This window comes from Sturnus vulgaris, chromosome 16, assembly GCF_052056855.1.
Source record: "Sturnus vulgaris isolate bStuVul1 chromosome 16, bStuVul1.hap1, whole genome shotgun sequence".
Lineage (NCBI taxonomy): Eukaryota > Metazoa > Chordata > Aves > Passeriformes > Sturnidae > Sturnus > Sturnus vulgaris.
The window spans coordinates 2,094,631-2,117,329 of record NC_142258.1 but is presented as its reverse complement, the minus strand read 5'-3'; the positions used below and the strand labels follow the sequence as shown (position 1 = coordinate 2,117,329).

At 46.2% G+C, this 22,699-nt stretch overlaps 1 protein-coding gene across 5 annotated transcripts in view; it reads left to right on the top strand.

Moving 5' to 3' along the window:
- Positions 1 to 17,686, top strand: part of EPN2 (epsin 2) — a 58,470-nt gene extending 40,784 nt beyond the window's left edge. For 2 of the 5 annotated variants that reach the window (XM_088174241.1, XM_088174240.1), the window contains exons 3-9: positions 4,841 to 4,965; positions 6,221 to 6,313; positions 6,586 to 6,757; positions 9,140 to 9,313; positions 10,763 to 10,855; positions 11,683 to 11,898; positions 13,727 to 17,686. In XM_088174241.1, coding sequence (XP_088030367.1) covers positions 4,841 to 4,965; positions 6,221 to 6,313; positions 6,586 to 6,757; positions 9,140 to 9,313; positions 10,763 to 10,855; positions 11,683 to 11,898; positions 13,727 to 14,046 — 1,193 coding nt within the window. In that variant the 3' untranslated portion in view covers positions 14,047 to 17,686. The remainder of the gene's footprint in view (positions 1 to 4,840; positions 4,966 to 6,220; positions 6,314 to 6,585; positions 6,758 to 9,139; positions 9,314 to 10,762; positions 10,856 to 11,682; positions 11,899 to 13,726) is intronic. The other 3 variants (XM_014871327.2, XM_088174243.1, XM_088174242.1) reach the window with 3 other exon arrangements.
- The last annotated feature ends 5,013 nt before the right edge of the window (positions 17,687 to 22,699 follow it).

Here is a 22,699-nt window from a genome sequence, read left to right as displayed (position 1 = left end):
CCTATTGTGCCCAAACTGGGACATCCTGGTGTGATTTTGGGTTGTGTCTACATCCTTCTCTTTTTCCCTGTGTTCCTGGAGGGTTTGGGAACTGGGATGAGATGGGATGGGATAGATGGGATGGGATTGGATGGGATGGGATAGAATAGATGAATTGGGATGAATGGGATAGGTGGGATGGGATGGGGTGGGATTGATGCCCTGATTTCAGTGACACAATCACAGCTCAGTGCACTGGGAAGGGCTTTTTTGGATCTTGGGAAATGCCAAGTCTTGAACCTGAACCTGGAAAAATTCTGGGAGCGATTTGCTGTAGCTGAATTAATGAGTTTAATATTTCCAGTGATTATTCATGTTAAGTTGCCTCATTATTTAGAACAAGTTTTGTGAAGCCTCAGCAAGTTTATGTTCACTCATCTGTTTCAGTTTTGTCTCCCTTTTTGCTTGGAGTAGAAAATAATTCAGAGGAATTGTTGTTTTGGGTTTGACACAATAGGAAATTTATGAAATCCAGAATGGTTTGGGTTGGAAGGGACCTTGAAGCTCATCTTGTCCCAACTCCCTGCTGTGGGACACTTTCCACTATCCCAGGTTCCTCCAGCCTTCAACATTCCAGGGATGTGGCAGCCACAGCTTTTCTGGGCACCCTGCTCCATTCAGAGCTCTCCTGTTTTTAAAGGGTTTGGTTTTTATTTAATAATTATTTCTTTAGTAATAAAGGTTGGAACACGTCCCTGCCCTTCCATCCTAGTCAGGGAATATAGAGAATATCACCCAGCAATGAGTCTGGCTGAACAGTGTGGAGAATTCCCATAGTTTGAGGTGTTGAAGGAATGTGGCAGACTCCTGTCAGATGTCATTTGACAGCTTGATTAAATCCTCTCATCTCGTACATTTATTTTTTTCTGGTGCTGAGAGTGAAGGTGGGAGGTGCCACTGGTGTATGCAGACTTTGTAGTGACACTGAATTCTCCAACTGTGTCCATTCCCACGGCTTAGGGATCACCTGAGAGGAAAATGCTCTCAACAAAATAAACCTGAAGGATTTGTTGAGTGTTAAATGAATTTCAGAAGCTCTCAGTCTGCTCAGTGCAATCAGAATCCTGCAGAAAGGCTGAGCAGCTCCACCTTGTCACATTCATCAGTGTTATCAACTCTCTTCTTGCACCTGAAAGATTCCTGCGTTCCCAGGGGAAAGGTGGATTGCACAATTCCTTCTAGATTAAGCAGCTTGCACTTGCCTTTCCATCATTTGGCTGTTTAAAATTTTCCCATCTTTATTTGAGTGGTCTTTCCCTGGAAGACTGACAGGTGGGATCTCTGCCTGTTTCCCAAGTGAATTGCTGTTGGTTTCTGAGTCCTTACCTTGATATTATTTCAATTTTTCAATTTGCCCACCTTTGTAGCTTCACTGACTGAGGAAGCAGCTTTTCCTTCTGAACAAATGTGACTGAGAGCTGAATTCTGTTCTTCAGAATTCCACCTGCAAATTAGAAAGCCTGACACTAAAGAAAAACCCCAGAAACAACAAAACCAGTCCCAAAAGAAAAACCCCAGAAATAATAACCAGCCCCAAAACCCAAGCACAGGATTCTGAATGAAAATACATTCTGATTTTTATTATTAATGCAGGCTCTGCTCTCTGTGTCCTGTATTTCACTTGAACTCAGCCAGATCTATAACCAGCTACAGAGTCCTTTTAATAGAGCCAAAATATAGGAAATTATCAATAGCTGTGTCTGGGAGCTGGCCTGGCCAGGCACAGATGGTGCAGCAGAATCCTGCTTTAGTGATTAACTCAGCCTCCAGATCATTTCCTTGAGCAGCCAGCCCCCTGCTCCCTGCAGGGACAGATTCCCTGAAATTTGCTCCTGGGCAGCCTGGAGGGACTGGGATCTCCAAAATTCCCAGCAGAGCAGGGCTTAGCAGGTCAGAATTGATCTGTTGAGTCCCATCTTACATAAACATCTGAGTTAATTGTCATGTGCTGGGGGATAAGGGATGCTTTGTGTGGCACCATCCTGTTCCTAAAGCCATAACCTTTCTGCTGGATCTTGGGAATTCTGACCTTAGAGCAGGATGAGGCTCATATGGAAGGGAATCTCAGATAAAACTTGTCAGGTTACTCCCAAGAACAGTGTTTTGAATTTCCCTTAATCCTTAAAAAAAAAAAAAAAAAAAAAAAAAAAAAAGTGTTGGCAGCTCTTTAATGTGGATGGTTTTATAACACTGCAGAGGCTTACATGGAAAACAGCAACATTCCTATAGTTGGTTTTTTTTATTGAGGCCCAAGAACTTCAAATGGACATTTTCCTCTGGAAATACCTTTTAGAGTTAATGAAAGCAAGTAGAATGAATTGCTGGAAAACCTAAAAATGAGAAGGAATAATGTGTGTGTGTGTGTGTGTGTGTGTGTGTGTGTGTGAGCCCGTGTTATCCATGTGGGGATCCTGGAGCTCGTGGGGCTCCCTGCCAAAGCCAAGCCCGCCCTTCCCATGCTCAGCTGGGAAGGAAAAGGCTCAGAATGGGATGCAATCCCTGCTTTTTGCAGCTTTTCCAGGCAGGAATGCATCGAGCAGTGCATTCAGCGAGTCCTTTGTGTGGAAATGGGGAGGAAGAGCAATGGAATTGAACCCATTTTGCATCACTTTAATTTTAATGGCGTTCTGCCATCAGGTTCTTGGTGGTTGTGGGATGCAGTGGTGTGAGCAGAGATGGAAAAGCTGGGATACAGGAGATGCAGGGATGGAGAAGCTGGGGTGCAGGAGATGCAGGGATGGAAAAGCTGGGATGCAGGGATGCAGGAAATCCCATTTCCCCCCCAGTTTACAGCCCAGCAGAGCAGAAGGTTGCTCCCTGCTCCTAGCCCAGGTGCCATCTGTTCTCAGGTGACTCTGCTGCTGTCCCATTTGTCCCAGGCTCTGATTTTAAACCAGTTTAGGACTCTTTCCTTCTCTAATCCTTGCTCTTCTCCATCTGCATCTCAAATCTATTCATGGCCAGTTTTTACACCATGAATTCTTTCCCCTTTATTTGAATTTTTTTTTTCTCTCTGGTGTTTGCAAGCCCGAGGTGTTTAACAGCCATAAACTGCTCAATATTCTTCTGGCAAAGATAAACAGAAAACATTCTCTGGGCTCCTGAGGGAAGTGTTTCCACCTCCATCCTGGTTTAAAATCATCCATTTTGGATTAGAATGATTAGAATTAGTGCTAATTTATTATCTGTATTAGGTGAGTGGCTGGGAATTATCACATGCTTTAATCATCATATTTTTAATATAATATATTGGAGAGCCTGGCAGTGACTGTTGGAGCAGTAAGTACTCATCAACCAGGCTAAATTTAATTATTTTATATGAGAAAGTTTGAAAAAGTAATAGAATTGAGCTATGAGTAGCATCTTAATTGAAGTAAGGTTGGCTTGAGAGCTTCAGGATCAGCACAAGGTGGAAGAATCGTTGTGGCTGATAAATTAATTTAAATTAATGTGCTTTAGAGGCAGAAGGGGTGGGATGGCACCTCGGGGTGTGGTGGGAAGGAGGAAAGGTCATTCCTTGTTTATGGAGAGTTCTTTCTTTACTGGATGAGAAAATTCCATTTGTTTTGTGATGTCATTTTGGCCTGAAACTTAAGGAGGGAGAGACAAGACCAGGAAATGTTTGGAGGATTAAAATAGTGATGAAAAAGGGGTTTTCAAAGTGAGTTTGGCATTCTCGTTTTCACATGCCCAGCTAACCTGGTAGGAAGAAACTTGATTTCTTGGAGCTTGACACGCTGGTTGAAAACATTCAATTAAATGTATTAAATGTCAGGATATATTGTGCCAAACTAATCATCATTCCAGCCACTAAATACAAACTTCCTAGCAAAAATGAGATAAAATTCCTGTGTGAATGATTTGGATGCTAAAGAATTGTCTGAGAGAGTGAGCACGAAATTATTGAATTATTGTGGAGTTCTAAACCTGCTAGTGGTGTAGGATGGGAATTTCACATGTTCCTGGAGTGAAAACATTAAAAGATGGTTTCTGTGTTGAGAAATTGAATATTTTAGCTGTCAAGATTTACTCTTCCTTGAAGAGGAGGGGAGGAAATACCCCCAAAAAACCCCAACCAGTCCCGGAGACCAACCCACACCCCCAAGCCATTTACCAAACTCTTCTTTAGCAGAGAATGATCCTGTATTTGTGTAAATTTGGAGTCTGAATAGCTGGTTTGTTTATCCCCACGCCTGCTCAGCAGTTAAGAATAGTTCTTTATCTTCCCATTAAGACTGTATTATTTTACAGAAAAGTGGGTGGTATCCAATTTTACCCTGATATTGGCCCAATCCCAGCAGATCTTTACTGACACTGGAAGATGTAAAGAAATACCCACCAATGTTTCATCCAACGATCAATTCTGTACATTTTAAAATCAGGAGCTCTGATACACTCAGGGTATATCCAGCATGAGCTGGGGGTACTTCTTGATATCACAACCCCATAAAAAAAATCCTTCTGTTTTCCAGGAATATTTTCCCTTAAAGCGGCTGAACTATCACACGTCTTGGTGTTATTTGGGGTTGTGTCTGTCCTTGTGCTCCCAGGAGGGTTTGGGAAGATGGGATGGGATGGGATGGGATGGGATGGGATGGGATGGGATGAAATGAGGTGAATTGGGATGAAATGGAATGGGAATTAAATTATCCTCACCCTTGGCAGGAGCTTCATCTCATGACCGCGAGGGAGCTTTGAGACCGAACACGTAAAAACAAAACGCAAGAAGCAAACCTGACCATTTTTTAAATTTTTTTGCTCTTTGCTGTGCTGAAGGTGCTGTTTTTTTATCTCCCAACAGCAACATCCCCTCGAGTGTCCTCGGAGCTGGAGCAGGCACGGCCCCAGACGAGTGGGGAGGAGGAGCTGCAGCTGCAGCTGGCGCTGGCCATGAGCCGGGAGGTGGCGGAGCAGGTCGGTGCCCGTGTAGGTTTTCCAAAGTTTGTCCATGCTTGGAGAGTTCACATTTTTAATTATTATTTAATTATTATTTTCAGTGGCAGCTTGGCTTTGCTGCAGGTGTGTGTGTGGGTTTTTTTGGTTTCTTTTTTTTTTTTTTTTTTATTATTATTTTTATTCTTTCAATCTCTTTTTAAAGTAACTTCAGCCTCCGAGCTGTTGAGACTAGTGGAAGATGACAGTCACTTTGTGAGAAGACTTTGTGTGGGAGGATGTTAATCATCACATTACTGAAGATGTTTTTTCAGTTAGGAAGAGCTGAAAACATGACTGGTCCTGAAAAGCTTCATTAATGTCAGTGGATTGTGATTCCTGTGGAATTTGGAACGATCTGTTCGTTTGGTGGGAGTTTCTGGAACAGGAGGGTGACCTGACACAAAGTACCAGAATATATTAAAAAAACTTGATTTAAGTCACCTGGGTTATGTTACTGTGCTAATGCTTAGGAGCTTCAATCTGAATTTGGAGTAAATTTGGATAAAATGACTGCATTTTAATATATAACAAAGCCAAATCTCAGCTCTGAGTGAAAATTCAATTCAGCCATGCTGAGTGCCTGTAATATTTTAGAGGCTTCCTGTGACAATTTAGTTTACAGCTGTATGTTAAGCATGAGTGCTTGCAAAGGGAAACTATCACCCAGTAAATTTCATCATTATTGGGCAATAAAAGGAACAAAAATATAAATCAGAGTCTAAGCATTTGAAGTAGCTTCAAAAATGACAAGCTGGGGGATTAGTCAACTTCTGAGAGACATGATGCAAACAAAGATGTTTAAAGGAGTTGAATGTGGCATAAACATTGTAGTTACAGATGTTTAAACCTTGAAATTACACATGGAGTTGGCAAGACTTGATTCCCTTGGTGGATCCTGCACCAGCGTGGAGGGAAGTGAACAAAAGCCAGGAAAATTTAAGTTTAGCTCCCTACAACCCTCAGTAGTGATTTGAATGCTGAAAAACGGGTTGTTCGCTTGAATTTTGGAAAGAATAAAACACCACCAGGGTAAATTCCAACCAGCAAAACTGACCACAGGCTCGGGGTGCTCCTGAGGCAAGAAATGACAGGAAAAATCATTTCCCTCATTTGTGCTCCGTGGCAATTCCAGCCCTAAAACCCCATCCCCCTGTGGAGCACAGGGTGCGAGGGTTGGAGCCCTGCAGGGAGCAGCAGCTCAGAGCAGGCTCATGGTTTATATCACCAGTGTTGATTTCCTTTGCAGGAGGAGCGCCTCAGACGCGGAGATGATCTGAGATTACAGATGGCTCTGGAGGAGAGTCGCAGAGACACAATTAAAATTCCCAAAAAGAAGGAGGTAGTGCCTTCGCCTAAGAAATTCCCGGTTATGCTGCCAAAAGCTGAAATACAGTAACACAAACTTAGCTTAATACTGAGCTCTTTTATGCTTTTGGGTTTGCTTTGTTGTGTAGCTTTAAGCTTCTTCCACGCGGGGTAAATTTGGAGTTAGTCAATGCAGGCGTGTAAAAGGAAAAAAAAAAAAATAAAAAAAATTAATAAGAATTGCTTCTTCACTCTCATGAGTTTGTACTTCAACCTGAGTAAAGCTCAGCTTTTTCCTGCCCTCAGCACACCACTCTGTTGGACCTGATGGATGCCCTGCCCTCCTCGGCACCGGCCCCACCCAAAAGCGAGCCCTGGGGACCTCCTGCTGCTGCTGCTGCTGCTGCTGCCACCCAGCCGGATCCCTGGGGAGGATCCACAGCTGCAGCCCCTGCCTCTGACCCCTGGCAATCATTTGGTAAGAGCAGAGTGCCAGGAGCAACGGGGTTTGAAAGGTTTTGCTTCTTAACTTTGAGCATTTCAAAGTTCCTCGATGTGCAGTTTGTGTTTGAGTCCATTTTCATTCGTTCCACTCAAGCAGAAACCGATTTAGTAATAAATTTAATAATAAATTTTTTTAAGCAGTTGGGTTTTTGTGGGTGCAGTTTGAGTCCTAAGGAGGAGGAGAGTGACACTTCTGTTGTCTTTACAGCAAAACTTGTCCAACTCTTTCTCCCTGCTGCTTGTGTCCAGTGCCATTGGTTTAGACTATTCCCAGAATTTAATCTGATATTTAGGCAGGATACTGATCTTAGGAGTCTGAATTATCACATCCTTAACTGCTCCTAGAGAATTGTGATGTGCTTGTGTATGGTCAGAACCAAAAGGATTAAATTACTTAAATAAAGATTTTTATAGCAGATAAAAAAATTCAGGTTACCATTTAAAATATTTACTGTTCCATAGGATTTCAATGCTAAATCCATGAAATATTTCTGACTGGAAAGATGGAATGTTTCACATAGAACAACTAAGCCAAAATTTTGTGGGTTTTTTTTTTTTTTGTGTGGTGTGTCTGGGTCAGCCACAGCCTGTCCAAAGAGTTTCTCCTTTGATAAGGAAGTGGATGGTTCCTCACAGTGTTACACTTGGAACTGGATCCATTTTTTATTGGAATTTTTGACCTTTTTAAAGTGCAGGGAGTTTCTGTGCAAACAGAAGCTTTTCCATGAGGATTGACTGCTTTGTTCTGTCAGTTCTGCTTTGGTGATTCTACAAATTCTGCTCTTAAGTGCTTCAGTGTTATTTGCATTCCACACAGATTCTCACCATCAGATTACTGATGAAAAATTGGAAGTTTAATAATGAAATGCCTTGTTTGGGGTTTTTCCCCCTGCTCATGATGGCATTAAAGGCACCTACAAAGCTCCTGGGCCAACTGCCAGGTCTTCATTCCAAGTGCCACCTGTAATTTTTTTTTGTAATAAGAGCTGAGAAAAAGCCCAAATTTTGGGCCCTAAGGCCATTCAGTTTATTTTTCCATGGCTTAAAGCAACCAAAATCCACCTTTCTCAAATCTCCTGCCTGATGTGTCACCCTCTGACAGGATTTTCCTTGTACCAGTTCCAGCCATAGCATTTCCTCTGTGCTTCCCAACTTTCTTACAGCACAGCACAAGCCTGCTGGATTCTATCAGGGACAGTCTCAAAGATACAAATTTATGATTTTGCTGGTAAAAAAATGACTCATGAAACTGCATTTCCCAAATCCTGCCAGTGCTGTGGTGTTTCAGTGGAGCTGATGGAAGCTCCAGGATGGGATTTTCCCCTGAGCTCTCATTTCGGGTGCTCCCTTTAGGAAAAAATGAACATTTTAGGAAACTGCTGTTGATGGGAAATGCTGTCACGAGTGTGGCCTTGCTCCTAACTCAGCACTGGGGGCAGATAAAGGAAATGGAAGAACTGGTGTGGGAATAATGGAGCTTCCTTGGAGAGTTTTGGCATTTCCTGCTCCGGAGCTGTAGCGACCACGTGGCTGCTGATGAAACAAAACCCAAAATTCCAGCTGGAATTTGTGCCACTGTGTGCAGCATTCAGTTGATTAAAAGGAATATTGGGATGCCGGGGGGGGGGGGTTGAATGGAGTTTTAAAAGCTAAAATAATTCTCAGTTGTAACTTGAAACCCACAGGATATTAAAGGTAGGAGTTGTTGCATGTGGGTGATTCCATCCTGCTCTCTTGGGTTATAAAATCCTCATTTGGGAATTAAACTTTTGGTGATTGAATTTGTAGGAACGAAGAGTTGTCAGCATTTTCCAGTAAAAACAAGAACTTTGAACATACAGGCATTGGGTAAAAAAAAGAAAGAGTTATCAGTGGGCAGCTTAGATGTGTGTGAGGAGTGCTTAGAAATGGGAATAAAAAAGCACATCTGGCTCTTACAGATTCCTTTGTCCAAGGGTTAATGTTGTGCATCTCACACCTTTTACCTTTGGGCTTTTTATAAACTCACTTTCCCCCAGTTCATAAATAGACCCTGTGATTTAGGTCACCTCCAGCCAGGGATTGTCACTTGTGGTGGCAATGTCAGGAACAAAGGCAAGTTTATTTTCCTGTTGGAACTGCAGGTATTTGTATCCAGGTTCAGAGAGGGGAATTGTTATTTCCTCTGCCTTGCCCAGAATTTCCTGGTGCTGTTGTTGTTCAGAGTGTGTGACAAATGCTGGGAGTGCTGAGCTGCTGCTGCCATTTCTGCTCAGCATTAATTGGGAGTGAAGGCTCCTGGGAGGGGTCAATCTCCAAGGAAAACTTTCCAAAGGGAAGCTGCACTCACTTCTCTTCCTGCTGCTTCTTCTTGCAGGTGCCAAACCAGCTGCTTCTGTTGACCCCTGGGCAGCACCAGCAGGATCCACAGCTCAGCCTCTGGCCAAAAATGTGGATCCTTGGGCTCCTGCTCAGCCATCTTCTACTGCAGCAAAATCTTCTGTGGATCCTTGGGGATCAGCACCTGCAAACAAACCTCTCTCTACTTCTGGTGAGCAACGGTCTCATCCCCATATCCATCTTATTTGAGTAATGAGGAGAAGTCCAAATTATTTTCTTGCATTGTGTGGTTCAAAGAAGCTGAACAATTGGCAGAACTGGTCTTCAAAATAAAAGGGAAAAGAAATTTAAATGTAATTATTGGGACTTAAAGCTCTGAATTCCTGGTGTTGCTTTGTGCTCTGTCCCTTCTAGGGCTCCTCCTGGTATTTGTGGCTGCCTGCTGAGCACTTGGGATTGCTGCTGTTCTTGAGTTTTATCTTTAATTAGACAAGGACTTGATTTCTGGCAATGAATGATACTCTAATTTCACCTTCCCTCATGATAAATAGCTCTGCAGATAGATGTTCTCTGCAGATGTAGATTGACAGGTTGAGCAGCTCGGAGGAGACTTTTAGAGGTGCAAATGAAGGTTTGTTCCTTCAGACTGAGGGTGTGAAACCTTCCCTGAGCCCTGCTAAAGGTGCTGCTGTAATTATCTGTTCATGCTCTGTAACTAATGCAACCTTGATGAGTATTAATACCTGGAATTTTCATATTGGCACCGTTGCTAAAAGCATCCAGAATGCATTTTCTGCTCGTCATTCATCCTGTACACAGCAGACAAAGGAATCTGAGTGCTGCAAAAAGTTGTCTAAGCAGCTTTTCCCTGGGCAAAGGGCAATAAGTGGAGCACTGTGAAACGAGCCTTTAGCTATGGTGGCTCTTTGTTCTTGATAAATATTGTTTTTATATTCAATTTTCACCCTTTCTCTTGGGGTTTGTCACCTTGTGCTCTTCTTGCTTGAAACGTGTTGAAAGTTAAAAGTAAATTAAGTAAACATTTCAGCTAATTAAAAATAGCCACACAAACCTTAAAGCTGTTCAGGGCTGTGATTGCTGATCATTTAGGTGTGGTTTTTCTGCCTCCAATTTGAGGTAAGAGTTGTGTCCACGTTTTGAAGTGGTGATGTTTCATTGACTGCGAGTGCTGGTGCTTCAGCTAACGGGGCTTTACCATCTGCACAACCTCTGCTCTGGCATTCCTCCTCCTTTCCACTTGGGAAGCAGAAGTGAAATCATCACTGGTGGTGTTTTCCTTGATTAACACTTGATAGTTGAGGCTGTAAATCCATTTCTGTTCTCTCCTTCCACAGCAAGATCTGCTTGTCTCTAATGCAGACACTCAATCAACCAAACCCCAGCATGCTCAGGTGTGCCCTACACTGATCCAAAAGCAAATTGCTCTGATTCAGTTGTTGCATTGTCAAAAAGGACAATTCTGTGACATTCTCCTTCTCCCAGCTCCTGGCTCAGAGTGGGAGCACCCCCAACTGCTGCCCTGGAGCCTGTGGTGGCTTCTTGGTGACAGGAATGGGTTAGGAATTGCTTCCAGGAGGATCAGCTGTGTGATGCAACCCAAGATGTGTTAATGACAGGGCTGTCTTGTTGTTTTGAACAGGAAGTACATCTTTTGACCTCTTCAGTAATTTGAATGGTACAGTTAAAGATGATTTTTCTGAATTTGACACACTTCGAACTTCCAAAAAGCCAGGTACGAATCAAATCCTTAGCATGTGAACAGGTTGGGTGACAGTCACAGCAACAAATGTCTCTGTTCTTCAATTTTATTGGACAAAAAAATCAGTTTTCACAAAGGGAAGGAAATGATGATGCAGCAGTAAAAGCTCCTTATTCACATTTTGGCCTGTGCATGAACTCGTGGGGAATGGGCCTTTTGTAATTCATGGAATTGCACCCTGTGACCTTTTGCTGCATTGACCCAGAAATTTGTTGGACTTCTTAATTTCCAGTGTCCAGCACATTTGGAGCAGGGCTTATGCTCAGAGACTCAACCAGAACCATGCTGACTGAATCTCTCAAATGTGTAAATTCCAGTAGGAAGATGAGAAAATACCTTCTATGAATACTCTAATTAATTTTTTCTCTAATCGGTGGTCAGTAAATCAAAACTGCCTGACCCTGTGGCTGCTGTGGCACCATTGCTCTCAGGATGGTTCTGCCTGAAGCAAAGCTGGGCTTTTTGAGAAGAAAACCCTGGGTGGAATCCAGCTAGGAAGGGCACAGCAGTGGTGTAGGGCCAAGGCTTTGGAGTCTCTGTTCCTTGGAGCCTGAGAGTCCCACCTGGAGCAGCAAAGCTGTGGGAATTCCATCAGTAGAGCACTGCAACTCTGACTGTAGCCTCTTCATGCTCTGCTAAAGAACATTGACCTGCTTGCATGCTGAGAGGGTGTAACAGCCTGAAACACTGAGCCCTGACTAACACAAACTTTGCACTTCTGCTCTCACACACTGCAGGCTCCTCTGTGCCTGGCTCTGTGCATTAACAGGAGTTTTGTGTGTCCCTTTGTGTTGTTGCAGCTGAATCAGGTTCCACTCTGCCATCTCAGCACAGCGGTACCACGAGTCCTGATCTCTTTGAGTCCCAGCACTCGAGTGGGACATCAGGCAAACAAAGCACGGCCAGGAAAACCCCAGAGTCCTTCCTGGGCCCCAACGCTGCCCTGGTGAACCTGGATTCTCTGGTGTCTAAGCCACCACAGCCTGTTACTTCTCTGAACCCATTCTTGGCACCAGGTTGGTTTCTGCACAATCCATCACGTTTCTGTTTGAGCTTTCCCTTCCTGCAGGAAAACTCTGCACAGCTCATTGCTGTTGGGGTTCAAGATGGGTGATCTGGGCTTGGTTTTCTTGGTTGCTTCAGCCAACAGATCATGAGCAAGAGCAGGAGGGTCTCAGGGAGGCATCCTGGGCTCACCCAGCACAGTGACAGTCCCTGAAAACACAAGGGCTCTGCTCTTGCTCTGCAGCTGAACATTATTCCAGCAGTTCCCCTCACTCAGATTTAGCTGAGGTAGAAGGTTTGGAGTTGTTCAGACTGGGTGAACTTCAGCTGGATTTTGTCAAAAGAGGTAAGAGTGCCTTGGGAAGGTGACAGGTAGGAGATTCCTGTGGAAAAAAGTTGGAATTTTTTTGCTGGAGCTGCAGCAGGCACAGGAGATCTCTGACTGCAGCCTGAGGTCCCAGAGAGCAAACTCTTCAGGGTAATTCATTGAGCTGCTGGTTAGTCTGTCTTAGGCTGGCACAGTGAGCCAGTTTTGATCTGAAAACACATTCTCAGTGTATTTTGGAAAAAAAAAAAAAAAGGGTTGTTGCAGTTGTCCTGCAAGCTGTGCCTGTTAGAAGTGAGCCCTTGCTTGGAGCAGACTGAAGTGGTGACACCAAACATGTGGCAGATGTGTTTTTTAAAAGCTGAATTTGCACTGATGTTTTCCTGTGTTGCCCATAGGGTGAAACACTTGGAAATGCTCTTTCAGTATTTATTTTCATCACTCTCCCAATGGAAGAAAAAGTGAATTTATTAAAATCCTTGAGTAGGAAAAAAGCAGTGATTCTGAGCAGCCTTGGCAGTGAGCAGGGGGAGAGAGAGGAAATCTGTGTATCTGCCCTTCCCGGGTACTACAAAAAGTTTGTGAGGGGTCACTGGGCCATCCAAATAATCCTGGGCTTGTGCAGTAAAAGGAATTTGCAAGGCTGGCAGCAATCCAGGGAACCTCAAAGGCTGGGAAAGTTGTGCTCTGCTTTTTCGAGCACCGCTGTAATTCGGAAATGAGTTGTTTACTTTGGGAATTCTTGTCCGAGCTCGGAGCCAGAAACATGAAAATGGAGGTGGCTGCTGGGAGCTTGGAGCAAATGTACAAATCACACAAAATCACCTTAAAAACCATCCCTGCCATGTCCAGGGACACCTTTCACTGTCCCATATTGCTCCAAGCCCCATCCAGCCTGGCCTTGGACACTTCAGGGATCCAGGAACAGCCACAGCTTCTCTGGGAATCTGTGCCAGGGATACTGGGATTTCTTCCCAGTGTCAGATGTAAACTCATTCTCTGCAGTAAAGGAGCACAGAGAGCCTGCAAAGTAGCATTTAAAGAAATTGCATCAGTGATGTGGATGTCGTGGTTTGGGCTTTTGCAGGTCACCAAATTTGGAAGCTCTGACTCCAGTCAGGGCTGTGGAAGTGGGAGCTGTTGGTCAGTGAAGGGGTGTTGGAGGCATTGGCTGCTTCAAGGGAACAGACTCTGCTTTGCTGGGGGGCAGACCCATTTCTCCATTTCCCCCTCTTCTCCTTCTTTTTCTCACTTTGCAAACATTGAAAGTGCTTTTTTCTTCCCTTTTTTGATTTTTAAAACGTTAGTAGCCCAAAATAGCCAAAAAGTAAAGAGTTAAATATCTTGTAAAAAATAAAATAAAATTAACACATCCATAATTCTCCCCTAAAACACCCTCCACAGGGCATTTTGAGGACGGGGATGCACACAGGGAGTGTTCTTTGCCAGCAAAGATGATTCCAGCCCCTCTGTTGATGGCAGTGCCTCTCTGTCTCCCTTCTCTCCCAACGCAGGCGCCGCTACCACAGCGACTCCAATCAACCCCTTCCAGGTGAACCAGCCTCAGCCACTGACCCTGAACCAGATGAGAGCAAGCCCTGTGATGGGGAGCAGCCCCTCCTTCAGCACCGTGCCCCCAATGAGCATGGAGCCAATACCTCTGTCTTCCATGGCCCCCGTGCCCGTGGGGATGGCACCGCTGCCGGCCATGGGCACCATCAGGATGGGCCAGGGGCTGAGCATTGCAGGATCAATGCCCCAAGCTCTGCACAGTACAGGAATGCCACCTGCAGCCTCCCAGGCTGCAAATACAACTAACCCTTTCCTCCTATAAAGACCCAATTAAAGGAACTTTTCTTTTCCTAGTGTTTCCAGGCTGAAGTCTTTCCAGCGAAACGAACGTGGCCTGTGTGGACTGAACGGTGTGTGAGAGACTTGGAAGTAGATTTGCAGTTTACAGTAATGATCTTTGAAGAGTTGTCTCTACTTACCAGTTAATCTAAATCTAGTCTTTGCTACAGATGGTACCTTACTTTGGCTTGTTGAGCATCATGTGAAAATGTTCAGACTTTTCACCAAAGTTAGATCCTGCCCATTTTTGTTACTTTGTTAATCATTTCAAACACACTTTCTAGGGAGAGAACCTGCCATTGGAAAACTCCCTTGGCTATTTTGTAGATGTCAGATCATGTGCTGGATTCCTGAATTTACTCTTCCCCCTGCATCTGTCACTTCCTCTGCCCGTAAGATAGACCTGAGATTCCGAGTGCTAGTGAATGTTTTGCACATAACTCCACACAGTTCTAGACTGTTGGTTCACCCATAGTCCTTACTCTTAGAAGAGACCGACCCGGAGGGCCCAGGGGGGCTTGGTTTTTATGCATTAAACATTGCAAACTCGCACTGCTTTGGTATCTCTGAGGTGTGACTGACTACAGCAAGCTTGTCTCGAAAGGAAAATAACACAAAACCCCAGACAAAACACCCAAGACCATGCTCGAGTTGTGCTGTCGTGTGCAGTGTTGAATTCCTACACTACTCTAAGGACTCCTGGAACTCTCTGTGAGTGGCTGCACTCGTGCTGAGTGAGTGTCCTGCTCTGTGCTTGTCCAGTACCAGCTTCGTTTGGAAGTTTTTTCATGTGTATTTTGTTTTTATTTGACTTACAATGTGAGTTGAAAGAAAAAAAAAAAAATGGAAAAAACCAAGAAAAGGAGAGCAAAAAAAAAAAAAAAAAAGAAATACAGTGGGACAACTTTGAATTCAGTTTCACCGGGGCAAGCTTTAAAACTAATTCAGGCTTAACCTTGCTATATGCAGTTACTCTTGTATACTTTTGCACATATTTTGTTTAGTACAGTTTCATATTTTGAGTTTGCAGAGTTACCTAATAGTCCTTTTTTTGCTAATTTTTATAATGTGGTTCTTATTTAACTGTCTGGTTTTGATAGATTTATCAAGTCTGGCTGAAAAATTAAGATATTGGCAAATGTCATTTTTATGGTTTTAATGCCCTCTTATTTATGGTTTTCGCTCTTTGTTTCTGTAAAGAGAGTTTAAAAGGGAAGATTAACACTAAAATATTTACTTTTAAATGAAGTATTCATAATGCAAATCAAAAACAAATCCTCGTGACTAATTATTTTTAGATGAATTGAATTTGAGCATAACATGATTTAAGACTACATTAAAAAGAAAAAACACTAAAGTCGCCTTTCCCTTGATTTGTTCCTGTTTCCCAACCCCCAGACTGGACAGACTTTTAGCCTTGATGAAGATCCCAAGAGAGGCTGTTTGGTTTTATTTTCCTTGTTAAAACTTGTGGAGCTGTTAAAAATCCTGATGTACAAACCCAACCTGTTTCGTTTTATCCACTGATTTTTCCTGTTGGAAGGTGCACTCCGTAGGATAACTGCTTCCATGTCCAGCCATCCCTTGGGAGATGAATTATCCCTTTTTAATAAATTTTCATTTCTGGACTCCTCACCACGCACAGGGGTTCTGCTGGAGCCCCAGCCTCTGCAGGGCTGAGCTCTGCCCTCCCAAAAAATCCATGGGAAGGGATTTTTTTCCCTGCCTGCTGGGCACCTCTGAACTGACTTGGTGGCCTTTCCTTAATTTTAGAGGGGGAGAACAGAATTTGCCAGATTTTTGTTGTGGTGGAAGAATTCCCTGTGGGGCCAGAGAGGGGCTGGATCCCATGGCAGGACTGGGATCCAGCTCCTGGTGGGAAGGGGAGGCTGAAGGATGAGCAGATTTAGGGACACAAGCCCAGACTGGAGCTGTGGAGGTCAGGGTGGCTCTGGTGCTGTGCAGAATGCTCAGTGTGGGGATGTTCCTGTGCAGATGTTGGAACCTCTGGAATTGGCAAGGAGGATTCCCAATCCTTGTTTTTATAGAGGAGGGAAGAGGATTGCTGTCCACACCCAGCCTGCCTTTAAAAACAAAACCAAACCAAACCAAACCCCATTCCTGTTGCCTTTCAGAGCAAGGAAAAAGAGTTTTTCTGTTGTTGTTGAAGTTATTGGGAAGTGCAGAGCAGGAAGGGTGTGATTCTTGCAGATGGGGGGGAAAGTTTCCAGCTGATCTGTGACAAAGATTCCTCCAGGGTTCTTCTCCCACTTGGATTTGATCAGCACTGGAATCGAGGTCACTCAAGGTGTTTGTCCCTTAGTCTGTCCAGCCCAGAGTCCTGGCCACATCCCGAGGAACTTTTTTTAGAGGCAAGATGAGAAATATTGAAAGTGCTGAAATAATCTGCAGTTGGAGCTGTCACCAGGAATTGCTGAAGCTGCCTCTGGGAGGGAGCCCTGGCTTAATGAAGCTGTTGAATGGCAAATTGTTGCTTTTCCTCCCAAGTCACTGTCCCCAGAACTTTGTCCCTTTTCTATTCAACACAGACATTTATGGCACAACAAACCCCGAGGAGGCTCCATGAGGAACCACGGCCCAAATTCTGGTGCAGGAAATCTTTAGGCTGAGACTAACCAAGCCTGGCACAGGGTTTGTGGCAGGAGCTGAGTTTAGGAGGAGAAAGAGCCGGTTTGGCAAATGTTCCTGGGCTGGGCTGTGTCCCCAGGGGGTGACACGGGGGGGAGTCACTGTCCTGGGGATGCTCTGAACGGTCCAGCTCATTTTGGGATGATTTTTCTGCTCTCCAGGATAATCCTCCCTTCCTCCTGGCCCTCCCACATTTCTGGAGGATGTTGCTGTGTCCCATTGCATCCCCTCTGCCCCATTTCTCCATTTCCCCTCTTCTCCTTTTCCTCACTTTGCAAATATTCGAAGTGCTTTTTTTTTTTTCTTTTTTGATTTTTAAAATGTTAGTAGCCCAAAACAGCCTTACTGGTCAAATTGACCGAAATGAAAAGTGTTAAATATCTTGTAAAAAAAAAAAATTAACACACACACTATTTGGCATAATTCCTCTCCCCAAAATAAACTCGGTTATTTATTCAGTTTTATGCTCTAGAGAGACTCAGCTCCGTGGAGGGGGCAGGGAAGGGAAGCCCTGGGGGATTGTGGTGTTTGCAGTTTTTGGGAAGTCCCGTAGCCAAGACAGCTCTCGTTCCCCTTGTGCCCCTTTGCTGTTCCTGTTTGAGGTGTACTCTATGCCTGAATATTGCACAGGTAGAGAGAAAGAGGGGATTTCTTTTTCCCAGCAGAATCTCACACAACTCTTCCTTTCCAAGTGTTCCAATATTTCCCAAACTTCTCATAATCCCGGGAGCCGGCTGCTTTTTCTGGATTTGTGCTGACTATTGCCATTATTTACTGTATAAATAATTTATCATTTGTACTATTGTATCATAATGTCTGTATCTTTGTGTCTTTTTTTTTTTTTTTTTTCCTCCTCCCCCCCACCCCTACCCAAAGCGATGTCACAGATGTGATATTTAAATGATGCCATCAGAACAGTGGAAAGACGAGGGGTTTGAAGGTGACTGGTCAGAATTAAAATTGTATTGCTTCTATTCCAGCCTCGTTGCTTTTTCCAAGCTTCTGCGTGGTGTTTGTTACCCCATTCCCACCCAAGCCCTGCTTGGTGGAGTTTTGCAGGAAGCTGCTGCTGGAAGGTTTGTGGCAGGAGGGATCTCCCTGTGATGGAGGGATGCTCTGGATTCCTTGGATGCATCTGGGACTTCTCCCAGGACAGGCTGCTGTGCCTGGGAGAGAGGAGGGTTTCTGTGGCTCACTGAAATCAGGCTCAGCTGAGCCCTTACTGACTCAATAAAAATGAAGATTTGTTGTGGTGCAGGAATGACTGAATTCCTTCTTTAAACCCCTGGAACAGGAGCAGCCCCCGTGGAGGCTCTGGATTGGTGTCCAGGCAGGAATCTGGGGAAGGTGGCTGTGGAAGGAGGGTTGGGGAGCTGGGACAGAACCTGGGGAATCCTCACGTCCCATTTTTGTAGCTCAGCCTTGGCTCTGCCCCACAGGTCCCGTGGCTTGGAAGTGATTCAGGCTTCTAATTCTGGCTGCTTTAATTGAAGGGCACTTCATTAGCAGAGCTGCCTCTCCAGAGCCCCTCCAGGTTCCCTGTGCAATTTGCTGCCAATCAGGCTGATCACTAATCAATGGTCACTAATTAACGCTGAAGCTGTGGTGGGGCTGGAGATGTGACTGTGGGAAAAGTGGCTTTGGGGAGAAAAGTTTGGTTTCAGCTGGAGCTGCCTGGGGGTGCTGGGGGAAGCTGCTGCCCCAATAATGCTCCAGATTCTGCTCCTGCATCCCTGGAAGTGCCCAAGGCCAGGCTGGACAAGGCTTGGAGCAGCCTGGGAATGTGGAAGGTGTTGGGGTTGGAACTGCATGGGCTTTAAGGTCCCTCCCACCCCAAACCATCCCGGGATTCTCTGACTCTACTCCTGCCTTTTGGAATTGCAACATTTGAAGCTAAATCCTCTTGCTCAGAGTGGAAACTTCCAGAGGAGCTGGATTCTGGTGGATTCTGGAGAGTTCTGTGGGTTCTGGAGGATTCTGGAGGGTTCTGGAGGGTTCTGGAGAGTTCTGTGGGTTCTGGTGGATTCTGGAGAGTTCTGTGGGTTCTGGAGGGTTCTGTGGGTTCTGGAGAGTTCTGGTGGATTCTGGAGGATTCTGGAGGGTTCTGGAGAGTTCTGTGGGTTCTGGTGGATTCTGGAGGGTTCTGGTGGGTTCTGGAGAGTTCTGTGGGTTCTGGAGGATTCTGTGGGTTCTGTGGGTTCTGGTGGCTGTGTGATCCAGGGGAGCCTGAGCTGCCCCAGCCCCTGTTGAGGTTTCTGCTGACCTTGCAGATCTGCTCCCCCATCCCACATTTCCTGTTCCTCTCCTGAGGAGTGAGGAGGATTTTCCTGCTCTGCAGAGGAAGAGGGCTCTGGATAAGGATTTATCTCTTGGCTTCCCCTCGCCCACGCTGCCGTTGCTGAAGATTTTGCTGAGGTTTGTGCTGGGCTGAGGCTGCAGCTCTGCCCCTTCTGCTGCTTTTCATGGAATTGTGAGGAAAGGGCCGGGCCCATCCCGTGCTCTGGCTTTGGCACAGCCTCTGTAGAACCCTGCAAGCTGCATTTCAGGGAACCAACGGGATTTATGGACCCCTCGTGCTCAAAACTCCCATATTTTTCCGAGTTAATTGTCAAGCGCTTCCCAGGTCACCTTTTCCCCATTTGAGTTTATGATAAGGAAAATCTTCATGGAAATTTGGCAGTGCTGATGAGGATGAATGAGTTCAGTGTTCACTTGGCTTGGATTTCCTTCCTATTTGAAGACTCCAAGAGGTCTTTTAACCTTGAGCTTCTTTATTTATCTATTTTCAAAGTAATTAAACCCCACCGAGACCTGAAATGAAATAGATTGGCCTTCCCCAGTTAAAACTGTGTTCTGAAAGTGAGGAAAAAAAACCCCCAAACAACAAAACCCCACTTGCATGGTTTTAACTTCAACTGGAACTACTTTAATTCAGTACTGTTTAGCAGTTACATGAGCATAAGAAAAATCAATAATTACGGGATATAAAGCTAGCAATAGTAATATATAGTAGTTATATATTATTTCCAGGGAATTGTTACATTTTAGGTTTCCAGATAAAAATACTTGTCTTCAACAAGTTTTCCTAAGGATTTCCTAAGGACTGCTGTTTGTTTGGGAGCTCAGGAGTGGTGCAGGGGCAGGGTGGGATGTGCTGGTGGCTGCTCTATTTTGCTGTTGATGGATTGTGCCCTGCAATTGTTGAAGCCAAGGAATGAGAAGTTCCCCTTTGGTGCCATTCCCATGGCAGGGTCTGGTGATCCACAGGGAATTGGGAGTGGGGATCCCCTGGGGGGACACAGCACATCCTGGGGCTGTGCAGGGAGAGCCTGGAGCTGTCCCACACCTGTGGGACCCTGATGGTTTTGGGAAATATCTCCCTGAGAGATTAAAGAAAATCCCACCCCTGCCATGGCAGGGACACCTCCCACTGTCCCAGGGTGCTCCAAGCCCTGGCCTTGGACACTTCCAGGGATCCAGGGGCAGCCACAGCTTCTCTGGGAATTCTGTGCCAGGGCCTCCCCACCCTCACAGAGAGGGATTTATTCCCAATATTCCCACAGGGAATCCATTCCCTGTGTCCTGTCCCTCCAGGCTTTTGTCCAAAGCATTCCAGGATCAGCGGTGTCCTCTCAGCCCACGCTCACATCGCTCAGCCTGAGCTGTTCTTGGCACTTGTTGAGCGAACACGTTCCCATTTCAGGTGAAGGGAAATCTGTGACACCTCAAACCACCCGGATAAAGCCGGAGCAAAGGTGCAGTTTGCCTTCCCAGCTCCCTGCCTGCTGCTTCCCGACAGGAGCCCTCTCTGGGCCAGGGGCACTGCCAGCTTCGATCACTCTGAGATCCTCCCAGGCAGGAATGGCATCCTGGGCTCTGCCCTGATTAACCTGGAGCTGCTGGAGGTTGGGTCAGAGCTCCATCCGAGCCAGGGGATGTTGCTGGAGCAGAGATATCGGATTTCCCGGCTCTGATGAGCTGATTGATAACCCCCGAGTGAATCCATCCCCTCCTCCTGCTCCTGCGGGATCAGCGCCCGCGGCTGGGCTGCCTGGGCTGGAGGAGCGGGTGGAGGCGAGGATCCTGCACAGGACCCTGAGCCAGCATGGGCTGATCCCACCCATCCACTGAAAACCTTCCTGATCCCATTCACCCATCCCCAACCCTCCTGATCCCACCCATTCACTTCTGAACACTCCTGATCCCACCCATCCATCCTCCCCTGAGCCCTCCCAATCCCACTCATCCACTGAAAACCTTCCTGATCCCACCCATCCACTGAAAACCTTCCTGATCACACTCACCCATCCCCAACCCTCCTGATCCCACCCATCCATCCTCCCCTGAACCTTCCCGATCCCACCCATCCACTGAAAACCCTCCCAGTCCCACCCATTCTCTCCCAGCCCTCCTGGAATTCTCCCCAGCGCCGTGGCTGAACCACCTCGAGTAACGCCTGCGATGGAAAACCATCAGACACCTTTGTGTCCTTCTTTCCCTGGAACCCGTGAAAACCAGGCCTGCGTTCTTCCTAAGGGGCTTTTTCTACCCATGGAATGAAATTCAGGGATTTTCCAAGCTCCAGGGAGCCAGTTCTGCTGTGCTGAAGCAGCCCTGGAGTCCGTGGGCTGCCTGGGGTTGTCTTGGGTGATGGTGATGGGGGATTTTTCTGCTTTTTTAATATCTTCATCAGCAAGTCTGGCACTAAATGGAGTGATGATATTCTCCGAGGTGAATTTCGGTACTTAAATATCCTGGCCTGAATAGGGAGCCAAAAATAGACATCTTCAGCAGCATCTGCTGCTCTTCCCTCTGAAGGACGAGGCTGGATCCCTCAGATCCTGCTGGGAATGCAGGTTGTGTTATTCCCTCCCTCCCTCCTGGGGGCTCAGCCCTGCTTTCTATGCCCAAAGGATGAGCTCTGAGGGGTTTGTGCTGTCCTGTGCTCCCCAGTCGGGAGCACTGGAGGCTGCTGGGAGCTCTGAGCTGGGTGGGAACTGCAGGTTTGGGAGTTTTTGCTTCCAAAAGTGGAGGTGGCTCCTGAGTTTGCAAATATCCACGGGTGTTTCAGAACTTGGGGTTTGAGCTCGCTCATGTTTCCCTCCCAGGGGATTCCTGAGCTGATGGAAAAAGCCCTCAGGGATCCCCTCTGCACCCCAAGGGTGGATGTTGAGGGGGACAGGGGTGGGATTGGGGTGGTCTTTGCCCAGCTCTTCGCTGGGCTCCTGCTGGGGGTTGTATGGCCTGGAAAACTGGCCTGGAAAACATCCCAAACAGCAGCTGGTGGCTGCTCCAGATGTGCTGCTCAGCTGTGCCCGGACCTTGGGCTGGGTGGTGGGGGGTTCTCAGTGCCCTCACGGGGGGCTGGGACATGAGGGACACCCCGGACATGTCCTGGGGGTCTCCCCAAGGCCACCAGCCCATCCAGCTGTGGAGGCCCAGGGTGGGGGTTCCTGCTCCATTCCCACATCTGGATGTCCCCAGGAATGGGGAATGCTCCACCCTGGGGGTGCCAGCCCAGCTCTGTCACTGCTCCCACCCCAGCTGTCCTGTCCTGTGACCCCAGATGTGTGTCCAGAACCTTTATCCCCCCAAATCCTCAAAGGGAGGAATCGCTACAAACCTCTCAAGAATTGGAGCCAAACCCCCGATTTTCTCCTTGCTCTGCGCTTGAGTGTTCGATTTTTTTTCCTGCTCTTTTTTTTTCCCCTTTGGAGAATTTCACAGATCTCCTGCTCCCAGCCCGACACTGCTGCTGGGGAGAAGCTGCTGTCAGCTTGAATCCGTCTCATTTTCAGACGGAGATCGTTCCCTGGTGTAAAGCAGCCTGGCAGCCTCGGGGCAGAGCTTTGGATGCTCAGATCCCTGGCTCAGCCCCGGGGGGAGTTTGTCCCTGCTCTGGGGACAAGGGGCGGTGCCAGGACAGCCAGCACGGAGCGATTTCCATGGAGGAACGGGAAAAATTCCCAAGTCTTCATTCAGCCTCG